The following is a 16,136-nucleotide window of genomic DNA, read 5'->3' on the forward strand; positions in this document are numbered from 1 at the left end:
GGTTTAATTTGGGTTTACATTCTGTTAGGTTGTGTCTGATCGGTACTGTATGTTGTTTTATACCAGAGGCGCCATTTCTTGGAGCTCGCCTAGGCACGAAATTCGGTAAGAATTTTCATTCAAAATTTTCATACCTATTAATCTGTATCTTTTTTATCAGTTGATAATTTGTTAGAACATATAAAACCAAAAATGGCAGAAAATCAAAAGTTCTTTCCAAAAAAATCAAGAAAAGGGGCTGGCCCCTTTTTTTAGGGGCCAAGACACTCGTAAAATTAATTACCAATAACTTTAAATTGATAAAGATTTTGCAAAGCATTATAAAAGCAAAGTTGTTGATCGTAACAATATCTTTCATGTAAAAACATTGCCACGCCCAGTTATTACGTAATAAGGGATTTTGAGGGGCCAAAGTACTTAAACTTTGACGCAATATATCCAAAGAAGGAGACATATTTTGTTAGGCAATGTAGAAGAGAAAATGGGTGCATTGATGATTCTGATCGATTTCACTAATCAAAACACCAATGGCTGTCCCTATTAAGAATCTAAAGGGCTGGCACCTAAAATATTCAATCATTTGTATCTCAAAAATGAACAAAAATTTTAGATAGGTGTAAGAACAAAAAAAGTTAGTATTCCTAAGAGCTGTTCAGCGAAAACAAGAAAAAGGGGCTGGTCCCTTTATTTAGGTGCCAAGACACTCGTAAACTCTATTACAAATAACTTAAAAAGATAAAGATTTTGAATTGCATTATAGAAGCAGAGTTGTAGATCCTAACAATATTTATCAGAATAAATCATTGCCACGCCCACTTATTACGTAACTAGGGATTGAGGGGGGGGCAAAGTACTTTAACTTTGACGCAATATATCTAAAGAAGGAGACATATTTCGTTAGGCAATGTAGAAGAGAAAATGTTTGCATTGATGATTCTATTCGATTTCACTAATCAAAACACCATTGTCTGTCCCAATAAAGGCTCTAGTCCCCCCCCCCCCCCACAAATTTTGTGCACGCGATTTCTCGAAAACTATTCGACCTATTTCAGCCATTTTTTCACAGAAGATGGGAATAGATGGTACTAGAAGGATACATATTTTGTTAGGCAATGTAGAAGAGAAAGTGTCTGTTTTGAAGATTCTAATCGATTCCACTTTATCAAAACACCATTGTCTGTCCCCATTAAGGATCTAGAGGGCTGACCCCTAAAATTATCTATCATTTGTATCTAAAAAATGATCAACAATTTAAGATGGGTTTAAGAACAAAAAATATTAGTATTCGTGAGGCCTTTCGAATGAAATCAAGAAAAAGGGGCTGGCCCCTTTTCTAGTGGCCAAGACACTTGTAAACTCTATTACAAAAAACGTAAAAACGATAAAGATATTGTAATCCATTATGGAATCAAAGTTGTTTATCGTAATAATATCTATCAGATAAAATCATTGCCACGCCCATTTATTACTTAATTAGGGATTTTTAGGGGCAAAAGTACGTAAATTTTGCCGCAATATATCTATAGAAGTAGACATATTTTGATAGACATCATAGAAGAAAAAATGTTTGCATATTGATGATTTATATCGATTCAACTTATCACAATACTAATGGCTGTCCCCATTAGGGATCTAAAGGACTGGCACCTAAAATATTCAATCATTTGTATCTCAAAAATAAGCAAAAATGTTAGATGGGTGTACGAACAAAAAATGTTAGTATTCTTAAGACCTTTTCAAAAATATCAAAAAATTGGGCTGGCTCCTTCAATTAGGGGCCAAGACACTCGTAAACTCTATTACAAATAACTTAAAAACGATAAAGATTTTGTAATCCATTAAAGAAGCAAAGTTGTTGATAATAACACTATCTATCAGGTAAAATCATTGTCATGCCCATGTATTACGTAATTAGGGATTTTTAGGGGCCAAAGAACTTAAACTTTGACGCAATATACATTGTATCTAGGGAAGGAGACATATTTTGTTAAACATTGTACAAGAGAAAATGTCTTCTTTGATGATATAATCGATTCCACCAATCAAAACACCAATGTCTGTCCCCATTAAGGATCTAGAAGGCTGGCCCCTAAAATATTTAATCATTTGTATCTCAGAAATGATCAACAATTTTAGACGGCTGTAAGAATTAAAAAGTCGGTATCCGTGAGAACTTTCAAATGAATTCAAGAAAAAGGGACTGGCCCCTTCAATTAGGGACAAAGACACTCGTAAAGTCTTTTACACATACCTTAAAAACGATCAAGATTTTGTAATATATTATAGAAACAAAGTTGTCGATCGTAACTAATAAAACTCATTGCCCCACCCATTGATGACATATTAAGGGATCTTAGAGGGCTTAAAAGCATTTTAAAGGATATTGACAATTGTATACATTATCTGAAAGGGAGTGGTTGAGTGGGGAATTCTGAAATTTCATTGATATTTAATCGTATCGTCTAAAAATTGAATGGAAGACCTACTCGTTACTCGTAACGAGATCGTATCTAGTTATTTTTTTTTCTCCAAATTTTGTGCACGAGATTTCTCGAAATCTATTCGACCGATTTCGACCATTTTTTCACAAATGTTTGGAGGTGTTCTAAACATAATACTTTTTTGTTATTTTTTTCGTAGGTACTTCCAATACCGAATTATTGGCCATTTTGTAATTTTTGACGACCCATTTTTGTGCAGCTATAAACTTGGAAACCATTAGAGATATAAATATAAAATTTTCAGGATATGTAGACTATAGTTTGAAGTTGTGCAGCATGTACATTGTAGTTGTTTAACGCCTGTTGCTCCATTTCTTGAAGCTCGCCCAGGCACGAAAATTGGGTACCAATTTTCCTTCAAAACTTTCATACGTTTTGATCTGTATCTTTTTATCAGTTGATATTTTGTTAAATCATATATAACAAAAATAGTAGCTAATCAACAGATCTTTGTAACAAAATCATGAAAAGGGGCTGGCCCCTTTTTTTAGGGACCAAGACACTTGTAAACTTTATTACAAATAACTTAAATACGATAAAGATATTGTAATCCATTACAGAAGTAAAGTTCTTGATAATACCAATATCTATTAGAAAAAATCATTTCCACGCCCATTTATTACGTAATTAAGGATTTTTAGAGGCCAAAGTACTTAAACTTTGACATAATATAACTAGAGAAGTAGACATATTTTGTGAAACATCATAGAAGAGAAAATGTTTGCATTACTAGTTTAAATGAGTTCTACTTATTAAAACACCAATGTTTGTCCCCATAAGGGATCTACAGGGCTGGCCCCTAAGATATTCAATCATTTGTATCTCAAACATGAAATTCTGAAAACTTTTTCAAAGAAATCATGAAAAAGGAGCTGGCCCCTTAAATTAGGGGCCAAGATACTCGTAAAGTCTCCTACACATACCTTTAAAACGATCAAGATTTTGTAATGAATTATGGAAGCAAAGTTGTTGATCGTAACAATATCTATTAGAATAAATCATTGCCACGCCCATTTATTTCCTAATTAAGGTTTTTTAGGGGCCAAAGTACTTCAACTTTGACGCAATATATCTTGAAAAGGAGACATATTTTGTTAAGCATTGTAGAAGAGAAAATGTTTGCATTGAAAATTGTATTCGATTCCATTAATCAAAGCACCAATGTATGTACCCATTACGGATCTAGAGGGCTGGCCCCTAAAATATTCAATCATTTGTATCTTAAAAACGAACAACAATTTTAGAAGGGTTTTAAAAACAAAAAATGTTAGTATTAGTGGGACCTTTTGATTGACTCTAAAAAAGGGACTGGTCCCTTTAAAATTAGGGACCCAGAGACTCGTAAAGCTTTATACACATGCCTTAAAAACGATCAAGATTTTGTAAAGCATTATAGAAGCAATGTTAGTTTGTAGAACTCATTGCCACATCCACTGATGACGTAATTAGGGATTTTAGGTGACAAAAATCTTTAATGTGCTGTATGTGAAAAAGCAAAACACATTGTCAAGCATTTGAAAGGATAATGACAATCGTATACATTATCTGAAAGGAAGGGGTCGAGTGGAAATTCTAAAATTTAATTGATATTTTAATGGTATCGTTTAACAAATTGAACGGAAGACCTACTCGTTACTCGTAACGAGATCGGATCTAGTTATTATTTTTTTTCCCCACAAATTTTGTGCACGCGATATCTCGAAAACTGTTCAGCCGATTTCGACCATTTTTTCACAAATGATTGCCAGTGGTCATAATTCTACAAGTTTTTTGAAATTTTGAAATTGTCACTTCCGATTCCGACTAGGGTACTAAACTCTTGAATCTTTAATGTGCTGTATGTGAAATTAAAAAGCAAAACACTTTGTTAAGCATTTTAAAGGATATTGACAATCGTATACATTATCGGAAAGGGGTGTTTGAGGGGGAATTCTGAAATTTCATTGATATTTTAATCGTATCGTTGAAAAATTGAACGGAAGACCTACTCGTTACTCGTAACGAGATCGTATCTAGTTTATTTTATTTTTGACCTACTAGACTTTGACCTGTGCGTGCCAGGTTGATATTGCATATATGATATTGGACATTTATTAAAGACACAAATAACATTAAGAATTATTCAGAAAACTTACGGCACACAGGTTCACCTCACCTTTTTTTTTAATTTATAGTATCAAAATCGAGGATATATTCAAATACATGTACTTCAAAATTAAAATATTTGCATGTAGTTTTGTTATTCATGTCTCTGGATTTACGTAATAGATACATCGACCCACCGTATTGTTGACATTTACATAACCAGAATTCAAGGCTACAATACTGGTATTAATTTCACTACACTCTGCTTAGTTAGAATAATCTAACTGTGTCTCGGGATAGGCTTTCACCACAGTTAAAATGCCTACCATAAACCCGATATGTAGCAAAAAAGTGCAGAATCGCTCCGAATTGATTTTGGAGAAAATTAATGAAGCTGCATAGAGAATAAGTCAAATTATTCATAACAAATACCTTTCATCTAAAAATATCAATAATAATTCATATTAATAAATATTAATTAATGAATATTAATATTAATATTAATGAAGAATTCAACACTTTTTTCATCAACGTTTTTACTCACTTTGTTAAATGCAGTGAGTTAGAGTTATCACCCTTACTTCATTTGATGAACAGAATATATGACAAAATTTCAATGAAAATTTACACGTATGTGGCAACGCACTTTCAAAAAATTACGCACTTTGAAAAAATATTTCAAAGTGCGTCAAATTTAGGACCAAATCAACGCACTATGAAAAAATTTTCAAAGTGCGTTAAATTTTGGACTAAGTTAACCCACTTTGAAATTTTTTTTCAAAGTGCGTTAAGATGGTACATCAAAATTTTTTAGTATCGACACTCTTAACGCACTTTGAAAAAAATGTATAAATCACAAGTTCTGGAGTTGAATTTCTAATTTGTTGATAGTATGATGATTTGTTAACACTGGTAAATCTTTAATTTACCGTATTTGAGAACGGGGATGGGGTTGGGTTGGGGTGGGGTGGGGTTATCCAAAGATACCGGTTAATCACCAGTGCATCATACATTTACTTGATTACAGGAAGAAGGACCCCTACCCCTCATTTTTCCTTCCAAAACATATGATATTCAGCAACTAAAACGCTTTAAAGCGGAAAAAGAAATATGCTCTGTTGTAAATTAAGTACATGGAGTGATATTGAAAAAACGAGATGGCCAAACAATAATTTCTCCATTGGTATGTTAAAGAATCTAATATACGAGTTTTAACATTCTGATTTTGTTTTCTTATCAAATAAATCACTTCAAAATAAAAAGAAATTACATTAACAAACATTAAATTATTATAAACTTAAAATGAGCATTAGGATGTGGGTTTTTTTTTCTCGCACTGATCTTCCAAAAGATCATATTGTTTTTGATAAACATAACTAATGTATCCTTTTATCATATTAAGCACATGCAGTAAGCCAGTTTAAATACGTTGTACATTGATCTCCATTATCAATATATCAATATATACAAATCACATTCGTTCTTGTACATGTAAGCTCAGTATACCAAATAAGAAGTAAATTTGCTGCATACTCAAAATAGAAAAATGCAGTTGCTAAGCGATGAAGTTTATGTCATATTTGGATAATTCAAATCTCCCGAATTGTTCTTTGTGTGTAAATTGTCGATATTGTCTTATGAGAAAAAAAATTCTCATCTACAAACTGTTTATCAAGTTAGCTGAGAATGCAACGGGTTCTTTTTTCAAATTAAACTACACAAGGTTGAAACAATCATTTATTGTATATAAAAGTATTAATTATTTTGACTAAACCCTGAACAATTTCTTTTTCAAAGTGCGTTTATATCGACAATATCAACGCACTTTGAAAAAAAATATTTTTTTTTCAAAGTGCGTTGACTTGGTCCCAAAATTAACGCACTTTGAAATTTTTTTTCAAAGTGCGTAATTTTTCAAAGTGCGTTGTAACACACGTATTTGTAATATTGTTTCTGAGTTTATCCATGCAAATGTAATATTGTGAACACATAAACTCAAGAGCCTCCCGTGATTTAGCGTGATTGTATTGCACATGCGCAAGATTGTAAAATCCAAAAATTCCAGATTATTTCCGGATTTTTTAATAGGAATTTTCGTTTGTTATTAATTAGCAAAGCTTGGTTGAAAAAAAATAAAAACAAATTGGTAATCTTCAAGTATCAATGATGTTTAAAATATATATATATATATATAACAAAAGACAGTACTCGTCTGATTTCTCCGTATTAAAGCCCAAAAATTCGAGTCTATTATTTTAATATTATAATAGTAGAATAGATGTCACATGCCTTTTTTGGAAATATGGGGTCCCAACCGGAAATGATAAATTTGGCATGAAAAATGATTATTTGAAGAAATCAAACAAATATTTATAGTGTAAACTATTATTTAGTTATGTTTTCAATAAAGTATGAAGTTGAACACATGTAGTGACAATAAAAGTAATATCCATGTCAAAGTTTAAAAATCCTTGCTTTACTGATGGCTTCAAATGCTGGTACATAATGAATAAAACAACAAATGAAAAGACTGCTAAAAAAATTTGAAGTAATCAAATTATAACGCAAATTTTAAAAAGATAATAGTAATGCCAACTTTCCAAAAACGTTGCATACAAATTGACATACATTTAACGACCTATATAAAAGTAAAAAATGTAGGGGGTCACATCTCAAAAAATGGAGATATAAGCTAAATATGCCAAAATATATCAATAGAAATATCAAAATATTGTTCAAAAATGTTTTTCAGAACAATGTGAATATATCATGATACACAAACTATCTGAAAGTTTAGTTTGCGCTGAAAATAAGGAGGCTTAAGTAACATCACTCTAAAACTATTCAGTTATGAAAATTGTTCATTTTCTTCTTGAAAACCCTCCGGCACTAAACATAGTTTCTTACTAAACTCTGTAAATATATAATTTTCTTTTATCCATCTTATTTAATGTGGATTCTTTGGCAATTAAAAATATAAATATACAAATAGAATTAATATATGATGCAAAATTTTTAGATAAAAGGTGACATAAAATAGTTACCTAAAAAGGGAGGAGCGAATCTTTTTAAGTTTGGTCCAAGTTTCTTGAGTTTATTTCTGAATCTTTGTCCACACGATTCTTTTCTTAACAAATCAACCCTTTCTGGCACAAACATATTCTAAAAGACTTATTTCAAGAGAAGTTTTATAGCAGGTTCTTTCGTTTCATAAAATAATTCGACGCCCAGTGTTTTAGAAATAATAACTCATTTATCATAATTTGAAGGAAAAAATCAAAAATTCGGGGGCACAAGATTTCTACTCTTCGGTATAAATAACAATATTCACATCTACCGAGTATGATTCTCTCTATTTCTTACAGGTACTTACAGTTGATTCATAGCTCTATAGAAACAGCCAGAGTGAAATCTACATGCCCCGTTTATCGATTGGTCGAAATCTACAGCGACTGAAACTGACGGGACTGAGATCTACATGTCCCGTTATTCGATTGGTCGAGACGTACATCGACCTTGGAAAAATCACGGACTACACGAAATAATTAAGATTCTGATGAAAAAAAGACAAATAAACCATTAACCATCTAAAAAACACATAAAAAGAAATACAAATTCAAAGCAGAGCAACATCGACCTCCAAAAAGATAGAGGTAGGATCAGGTGCCTAGGAGGAATGAGCATCCTCTGCTGACCAGTCACATCCGCCGTGTGCTCTTTGTCGTAATCGGGAAAAATACGAACAAATCCGTAGACAATTAGGTAATTAATTATGGTCTAACAATAAGTATGAAAAACGTCAGTCAGCATGTGACCCAGTGGAAGATTGTATTTGCTGACAAGGTCGTTGTATCGACCATGAAACTTACAAAAAGATGAATCCAAACGAGACTGTTGATAGTCCTGTTTTATCAACTTGTTTGTCAGTAGCTTGTCTCGCCTTAAACACTGTTCATACTAAGAGCATGCCGTTGCGTGTCGAATTAACGGAGAGACAAAAAAACCATATGCAGGTGATGAAGGTATATTGCTACATAAGTAGGGAAAGTTGACTATAGAAACGTTGAAGTTTTGTTGTTAGTTTACCATCAATGTCCATTTCTAGTAAAATATACAAATATGAAACAGATGGCGCAGACTCTGTGGTATCTTTTATTTCAAGTTCACTGGGATATATCGAGTCGACGTAGATTGGAGAAGATTTGGCTGATTCTTTAAGCCAACGTACTGTTGTTCGTTGAGGGGGTGTGCGGCCTTTGCATGATAATAAGAATCTGAATATTTTTTGAACTGGCTTGTTTTTGTCCGAAACGGACAAAAACTGTTGCCAACAGATATAAAAGCAATGAATATGAGATTATACATGTTGTTTTGTATGTAGATTAAGCATACAAGAACAGGGCAATGTCTTTTCAATCACTTAAAACAGCTGTCGAACTGCGCAGCTACATTACTTATTTTGAAGTTTTAAAAATCTAAAAAATATGAAGGGGGTTCATTGGTGTCCTCTCTACAACCATTTGTTGAGAAAAGGGTTGAATTTTGCACATTAATGTAGAAACTTTGCCTCAAAATAGGGTACCCTTTTTTAATAGTCGACATGGGATCTACCGGTGTTTTTTAGAACAAGAAAATTCCAAGCTATACTTAGAACTCCCGTGTCTGTGGAGGCACATTGACGTTATGTTTTCATCGATAAAAATAAATGTCAATTCAAAACAATCTGTGACAGGCACCTCTAGAGAAAATGTCTCAATAATTACTGAAAAACTCTCGTATATGGGTCCGCGCGTATATAAAGCACTAAAAATGGCTAGCGACACGAAACATTGAAATTGTGAAAATTCGCGTTGTAAGCCATTTTCAGTGCTCTATATATTCAATTTACTGGCTTAGTATCTATAGATATCATTAGACCCGACACGTTAAAGGTGCCTTGTGTTATTAATATTGGGGATATGTTTTGTATAATTTAATAAATGTATAAAATGTACATTGATAATAATAGTCATTTGATAATAACTAGATGTACTGCGAGCAAGCTCACAAATGAAAATATTAAAACTGAAGTCTTTCTCTAATGGAAAAGAATCGATATGTCTCTTTTTCTCAAAGTTATGTTGAACTAGCACAAATGACCAAAGCTCCCATCAAGACATAATTACAGGTCACAAACAATCTTTGAGTCAAATTTTAGCTTAAAAAATTCTAATCATTTCCCATTACAAGATATGGCCCAATCGGTGAAAAAACGGCACGTAGTTAAAATTTCATTTGTGTAACATGTTGTTACATAAAATTCATTAAGTGTATTAATTATGAACATACTTAGTATCATTTGGGTATTTCAAAGTTCATTGGGGTATCATTGGGGTTCATTGGGGTATCATTGGGGTTCATTGGGGTATCATTGGGGTGAAAAGACGCACCCTTCATCTCTATTCAGTTCCAATTGTTTTGTTTTAGTTCTATGAGTATTAATTAATTAAATTCTTTTTAGAAGTAGGATATGGTTCCAAAAAATTAATTGCCTTAAACAAAAAAAAATCAACGAATATTTTTCAGTGAAAATGTAACTTCAATGTTCCTCCAAAGACACAGACAAAATATTTTGTGCAAATTGGTGTTTGTTGAGACTTATTTCATGAATTGGGTACTCTCCTTTGAGATAGAGCTACAACTTAAATAAGCAAGCTTTGACCTTTTTACTCAACAAATTATTGTAGAGTGGACACTAATGACCTCCTTTCATATTTTTGAATCTTAAATTTAAGTTTGTAGCTTGTGCAGTTTTAAGTGAATTAAAAATGCATTATTCTGCCCCTGTATGCGTAATTTGCATAAACAACATGCATATGTTGAACGTCATATTTAATGCTTTTGTATATTTTGACAACAGTAAGTTTTGGACAGAAACAAGCCAGTTCAAGAAATGTTTACATTTTTCATCTCAAATGTAAAAGATGGCCGCACATCACCTTAACAGTAATTTAGTGAATTTAACACACTATTAATTATAATCAAATTATTACTTAGTTAAAATAAAGTTGTAAATATTAACAATAAAATGCTTTCATTGTTGATTCATGCAAGTTATCAGAGAAAATGTACATAACCCGCTAACGCGGGTAATGTATTTTTCTGCAATGTCGTCACCTTCATATCCCGCATGAATCCCCAAAGGAAGCACTTCATTGTTTAAACATACATGTATACGAGTATGTACTTTACCAAAAGTAATTACTGGTTACTCTATGGACATTAAATCATGATTCCAAAACGTTTACTAGACAGAAATGCATTGCTTAGGATTTATTTTGCTTTTATTCGGCCAACCCTGGAGTATGGTAGTATTGTATGGGATAATTCCTCAAAAGAAAATTCAAATCTCTAAAAAATGTCCAGATAGAAGCAGGTAGAATAATTACATGTCTTCGGAAAAATTCATCTAGGAATGCTCTGTATTCGGAGTTGGGATGGGAGCCATTGTATAAGAGACAGCTTTTATTGTTCTATAAGATTGTTTATGGTATAGCCCCTGTATATTTACAGGATTTGATCCTACCTTTCATACCACCACAGCATAGTTATAATCTTCGAAACGTTGGTAGCTTTAACTTCGTTACACCACAGTAACTAGGACAGTTACATATTATAACAGCTTTTTGCCATCAACTATTCAGCTATAGAATAATTTACCAATTGGAAAACAAAATGTATTGAGTCCTTTTAATCTTTCAAAAATGTACTTAAAAGCAATCTGTAGAATTAGCAAAAAATGCCAAAGTTTACAATTATGGAAATCGCAAAGAAAATATTGCTCACTATCAACCTTAGAAATAAATCCAGTAACTTTTAACCAACATTTAAGTGATACAACTTGTAATAATTGTGGTCACACATGTGAAGACAAATTTCATTTTTTCCTTATTGTCCAGCTTACATTGATCAGAGAACAGTGTTCATTAACAGTATTCAAAATGATTTAAACCTAGACAATTTCAATCATGAGCAAGCATCACATGTTTTACTTTTCGGCAATAGACAACTTATAAAACCAACTGTTCAATTTTTCAAGCAGTATATCTATACATCCACTCAATATCTTATACCTCTTACATTTATGAAATACTTCATATATAATAGTCATTAGGGTCTTCCGTCTTCAGCGGAAGACCCTTCTATTATTCTATTGTTTCTTTTTCACTTTTCTTATTATTCTTTTTTTTTCTTACCGATTTTGGGCAGACGATTTCTCGGAGATTGCTAGGTCGATTACGCTCAAATTTTCAAAATAAACGTGTTTATATCTAAAGCTGATACATAATTTTTAATTTTTAAAAATACACTTCCGGTCGGAAGTTATCGTCCGTTTACGATTTTAAAAAGTCAATTTTGTCTGTCAGGTTTCTCAAAAACGAGTAAAGACATACGGCTGAAATTTTCAGAGATGATAGATCTTTCGTCTTTCTGGTGCACCTCTGTCAAGAGAACGTCCGCCGTCACTTCCGGTCGTCACCGGAAGGAAATTTGAAAAATTGAATTTTTCGACTTTTTTATTTTTTAATATTTTTTTTTTTGAAATTTTTACACCTTATAGAGACTCTTTTACTGATTCAGAATATGTAATTTGTTTTAAAATCGATCAAGGCATTCTTGAGAAATTAAGCGTCAAAGTTCTGAAGCGAGAGTCCGAGTAGTCGATAGAGTCGTGGACAGGGTTCAAGTCCCGAGTGCCGCAAATTTTTTAAAAATTATTTTCGCTTAGATCTACGATTTTATCTTTGAATTTATAACTTTAATCTAATCTATTCAAAAATCGGACGGAAGACCCACTTGTTGCTCGCAACGAGATCGTGTCTAGTTTTTTTTTCTTTTTCTTTCTCTGTTCTTAATCTTACATGAATTCCAACTCCTTTCATGCAATAACATGTTTTATAGTATATTTAAACTTATTTATTATATTCTATACCTATTATACTTATAAATTTATATAATTCAAATGTAATTCAAATATCAGTTGTAACTTTGATCCTTGGGGAGAGGACTAAAATAGGCACACCCTAATGTCCAATCCTATTATGTACCTATTTGCATACTAGTAATAAAATATTTGTTGAATAAATTCCGATGCAGTAACTGTGGAGCATAACTTCATTTCTAGATTTACATGCCATATGTTTCACATTTATTCAATCATAATAAGCTGGTCTACTTCTAAAATGTTGTTTACATTTAACAATATTTAAAAGCACATATGTAAAGGACAGTTCCTCTAGTGGTCCTTCTGTCTCAAGTATAAAATAGGTAAAACACTGTAGCTCTTTTTTTGTAATACACGGACTTCTCTATTTTGTTGTAATTTTAATTTTAACATTGAAAATCTTACCTTGAAAATAGCTTAACTGGAAGAGAAGCACAAGGCAAATACAAAACGTCCAACATTTCATATTTAACAGCGTCAGTTTGCTAGCTATAAATACAGATAACTGTCACCCAGGTTTAAAGATTTCTTCAAATGGCGTGTTTTCGTAAAGGATTTAATTAAAGTCTTTGGTCTCAAATATGGTGTTCCTGGTGGTTGTTCGCTTGGCGTATACTTAAAAGCTTAATACTACATCGTAAAATTTATAAAATATTTCTTCAGGCAGATTATATCTACAATTGATTAAAATAAGGAAACTGTCGCTCTGAAAGACGATGAGCCAATTAGGTGGATGAAATGACTATTGTAGTGTTAAATACTAGTCTAGTATTCTAGTATGTATACTGTGTACAATTAGGAGGTGACGAAAAATGGCAATTCTGTTAAAATATGTGGAGGGAAAATAGTAGTTAAATGAGTAATCAAAAGATCGTGTTGTATGCAAACTCGTGATTGTGAGTCAATAGTAGTTAGACAAACAATTGATCTGCTCATGCGGTTTAATCTCCATGTTGTAACGTTATAAAGTTTAGAGGTCCTCCACACCCCGTGACCTCACTTTTATGACATTAATACAGAACAACATGTCGATTTCAATCCACTATATCGCCAAATTAGTGTGGCTATCTTTGTAACGCGGTGCATAGGTGCGTTACATGACCTATTCTATTATTTAATTACTGTCAGTCACAGTCTGATTAAAACCATCCCCATTCTCCTTACTCTCATCAGGGTCTGACAGGTATTGATAGGAGGATCTTTATACGACCTTTACTTCTGATCAATCAGGACAATCAGCTGGGTAGGGCAGGTCTATTCGCCGGAATGGCGATGTAATAGACGTAGTGACATGTATGAAAAGGTCGATAACTTGTGTTGTGTATAAGTTATCGCCATTCAGTTTTCAGTTTTTTCATCTATGGATACAGGGCTATCGAAATACATAAAAATAGGTTTGATAATTAAATGTTTAATATGCAAAACCTTTGCCGGTGTAACGTAGAATAATGACCCTCGTAGAATAATGACCGTGGGTCCTTTTTCGACGCAGAATAATCACTGTCGTGTATCCGCGCCGGTAGTGACATGTTTGGATAACGTGAAAATGGCGTATCCATTGCAAAAACAACGAGTGTTGTGTCCTTTTTTCTATCGACAACGGGGTAAATATTAATTAAAATATCGTAATAGTCATTCATATTTTTCTTAAGGTTTTGCAGTTGAAAAGAGTGTGCGTTATTTTCGTTCATCGTTTATAAAAACGACTTATTTGTAGAAAAATCAATCGTTAACGTGTCATTTTAACGCAAAACCAAGAACTATTTCTAGATTACGTAGATAATATAACACATACTAAAAATCTGAAGCAGCCAAAATTAATTTAAAACATTGCATTAACCAAATAAAACCAAACCGATGTCTTTTTAATACATTAATATGTATAAAAATAGCAATAACTTCATGCACCTGCTAAAGAAGTAGTACGGTTTGGATAAATAAATTATTCCGGTTTGGATGCTAAAATATCAATTGTGCAAATGGTACGGTTTGAATAATTTAAAGTTTTAGGATTTTTAATATTTTTATATAATATTATAATGACATATTATAAAACCAAAATACTTCCACATGTTCGAAGGGAACTAAAACTGGATGACTAGAAGTTTATTTCTTTAGACAAGCCTGTGTTTTTCCTCTGATAAAATGGTATATTTAGTGTATAATTGATCAGAAATTGATTATTTAACGAATAAGGATCCGAATCATTCTTTGTTCGAATATCATGAGTTGATTATTTTGGTCGGGGCGTGGTCAAACCCAATAAAGCTCGAAACGAAATTACACCTCACAATATCGAAAGAATGATTCCTTATTACTTATATTAATTTAATTCACAGCAATTGTACTTTTAAATATTTTAATAAGCAAACGTCATTTGAATTTATTGGACTGAATATGAACAAATTGATACTTAGCGTTATCAAATGAAAAGACATTGAAAATGTAAATATAGTTATATCAAGTTTTTTTTTTTTACTGACATTTCAAAAGAATACTTTCTTTAATTTTAAATTATAAAGAAAATATAAGTTTTTCACTTTTAGCCTGAAAAGCAATATATCATATACACACCTTAACAGACAACTATCTACTACTTTTGTGGCAAGCGACAATATGATGTGTTTTTTAGTTATTCTGAAATGATATTTATAATCGTGAAGTACGTTTAACGGAGAACGTGCTTGGTAATAATATTATGAAAGTGAGCCTCGTTTACATTCAATACCAAGCCTGTACATCGCTAGACAAAGAAAGTTCTACAATTATTTTACTCCCAGTGATTATACTGATATGATACAAAGTACCATAGATGTCTGCCAAGTCATATATTTACTCTGTTGTTAGAAATAGTTTGTCCAAAAAATTCAAGTGATGACGAGACCTAAGTAAACATCGCCATTTTATATGTACATTAAATTTTATTCAATCATAATTCTCACCAGAAAATCAAAACAATACATATGTATCTATGTATATCAAGAGGTTTTGGTGACTCATGCGGGAAATGAAGGTGGTGTCACTGCAGTAAAAGTACAAAACCCGCGTTAGTATTTAACATGAAAGTATAATGATAAAAATGTCATAGTTAAAAATTTGCCAAAGCAAAGTTGTTAGCATAGGCTGTTGCAAAACTAAGAAGTTGTTTGGGAACGTTTCAATTTTTAATTTAGAAAAATAGACAAGTATAATGTTGGATAAGTTAAATATTCTGTATCAAAAGAGAATTTTTTTTCATTTTCATGAATCCCATATCAGGATACCAATAATTAAAAATATCCACGTTATCACGGTTTGTTCTGTGCAGTGTATCGATATATTATATCGTTTCAATTTTAAAAGAAAAAAATATTTGTATCATTAGATGATTTTACAGACTTTAAACTTTTTAAAGTTGGTATAATTCTGTATTTGACTGATCTCTTTTGATTGTTTGACGTTTTCACGTTTAAAGCCGATAACGATATAGAAGCATAACAATTGAAACTGTCTTAAACACATGTTTTTTTGTGTCGGTACAGATTTTGGTAAGGCTGAATCTTTCGAAATTAATATCGATGGAATGA

At 32.1% G+C, this 16,136-nt stretch overlaps 1 protein-coding gene across 1 annotated transcript in view; it reads right to left on the reverse strand.

Annotated features, from left to right (window-relative positions):
• LOC128181219 (uncharacterized) overlaps positions 1-13,141 on the reverse strand; it is a 38,209-nt gene extending 25,068 nt beyond the window's left edge. The window contains exon 1 of the mRNA XM_052849531.1: positions 12,976-13,141. Within this exon, the coding sequence (XP_052705491.1) occupies positions 12,976-13,036 (61 nt within the window). The 5' untranslated portion in view covers positions 13,037-13,141. The remainder of the gene's footprint in view (positions 1-12,975) is intronic.
• Between the last annotated feature and the right edge of the window lie 2,995 nt (positions 13,142-16,136).

Source organism: Crassostrea angulata, chromosome 4 (assembly GCF_025612915.1).
Source record: "Crassostrea angulata isolate pt1a10 chromosome 4, ASM2561291v2, whole genome shotgun sequence".
NCBI lineage: Eukaryota > Metazoa > Mollusca > Bivalvia > Ostreida > Ostreidae > Magallana > Magallana angulata.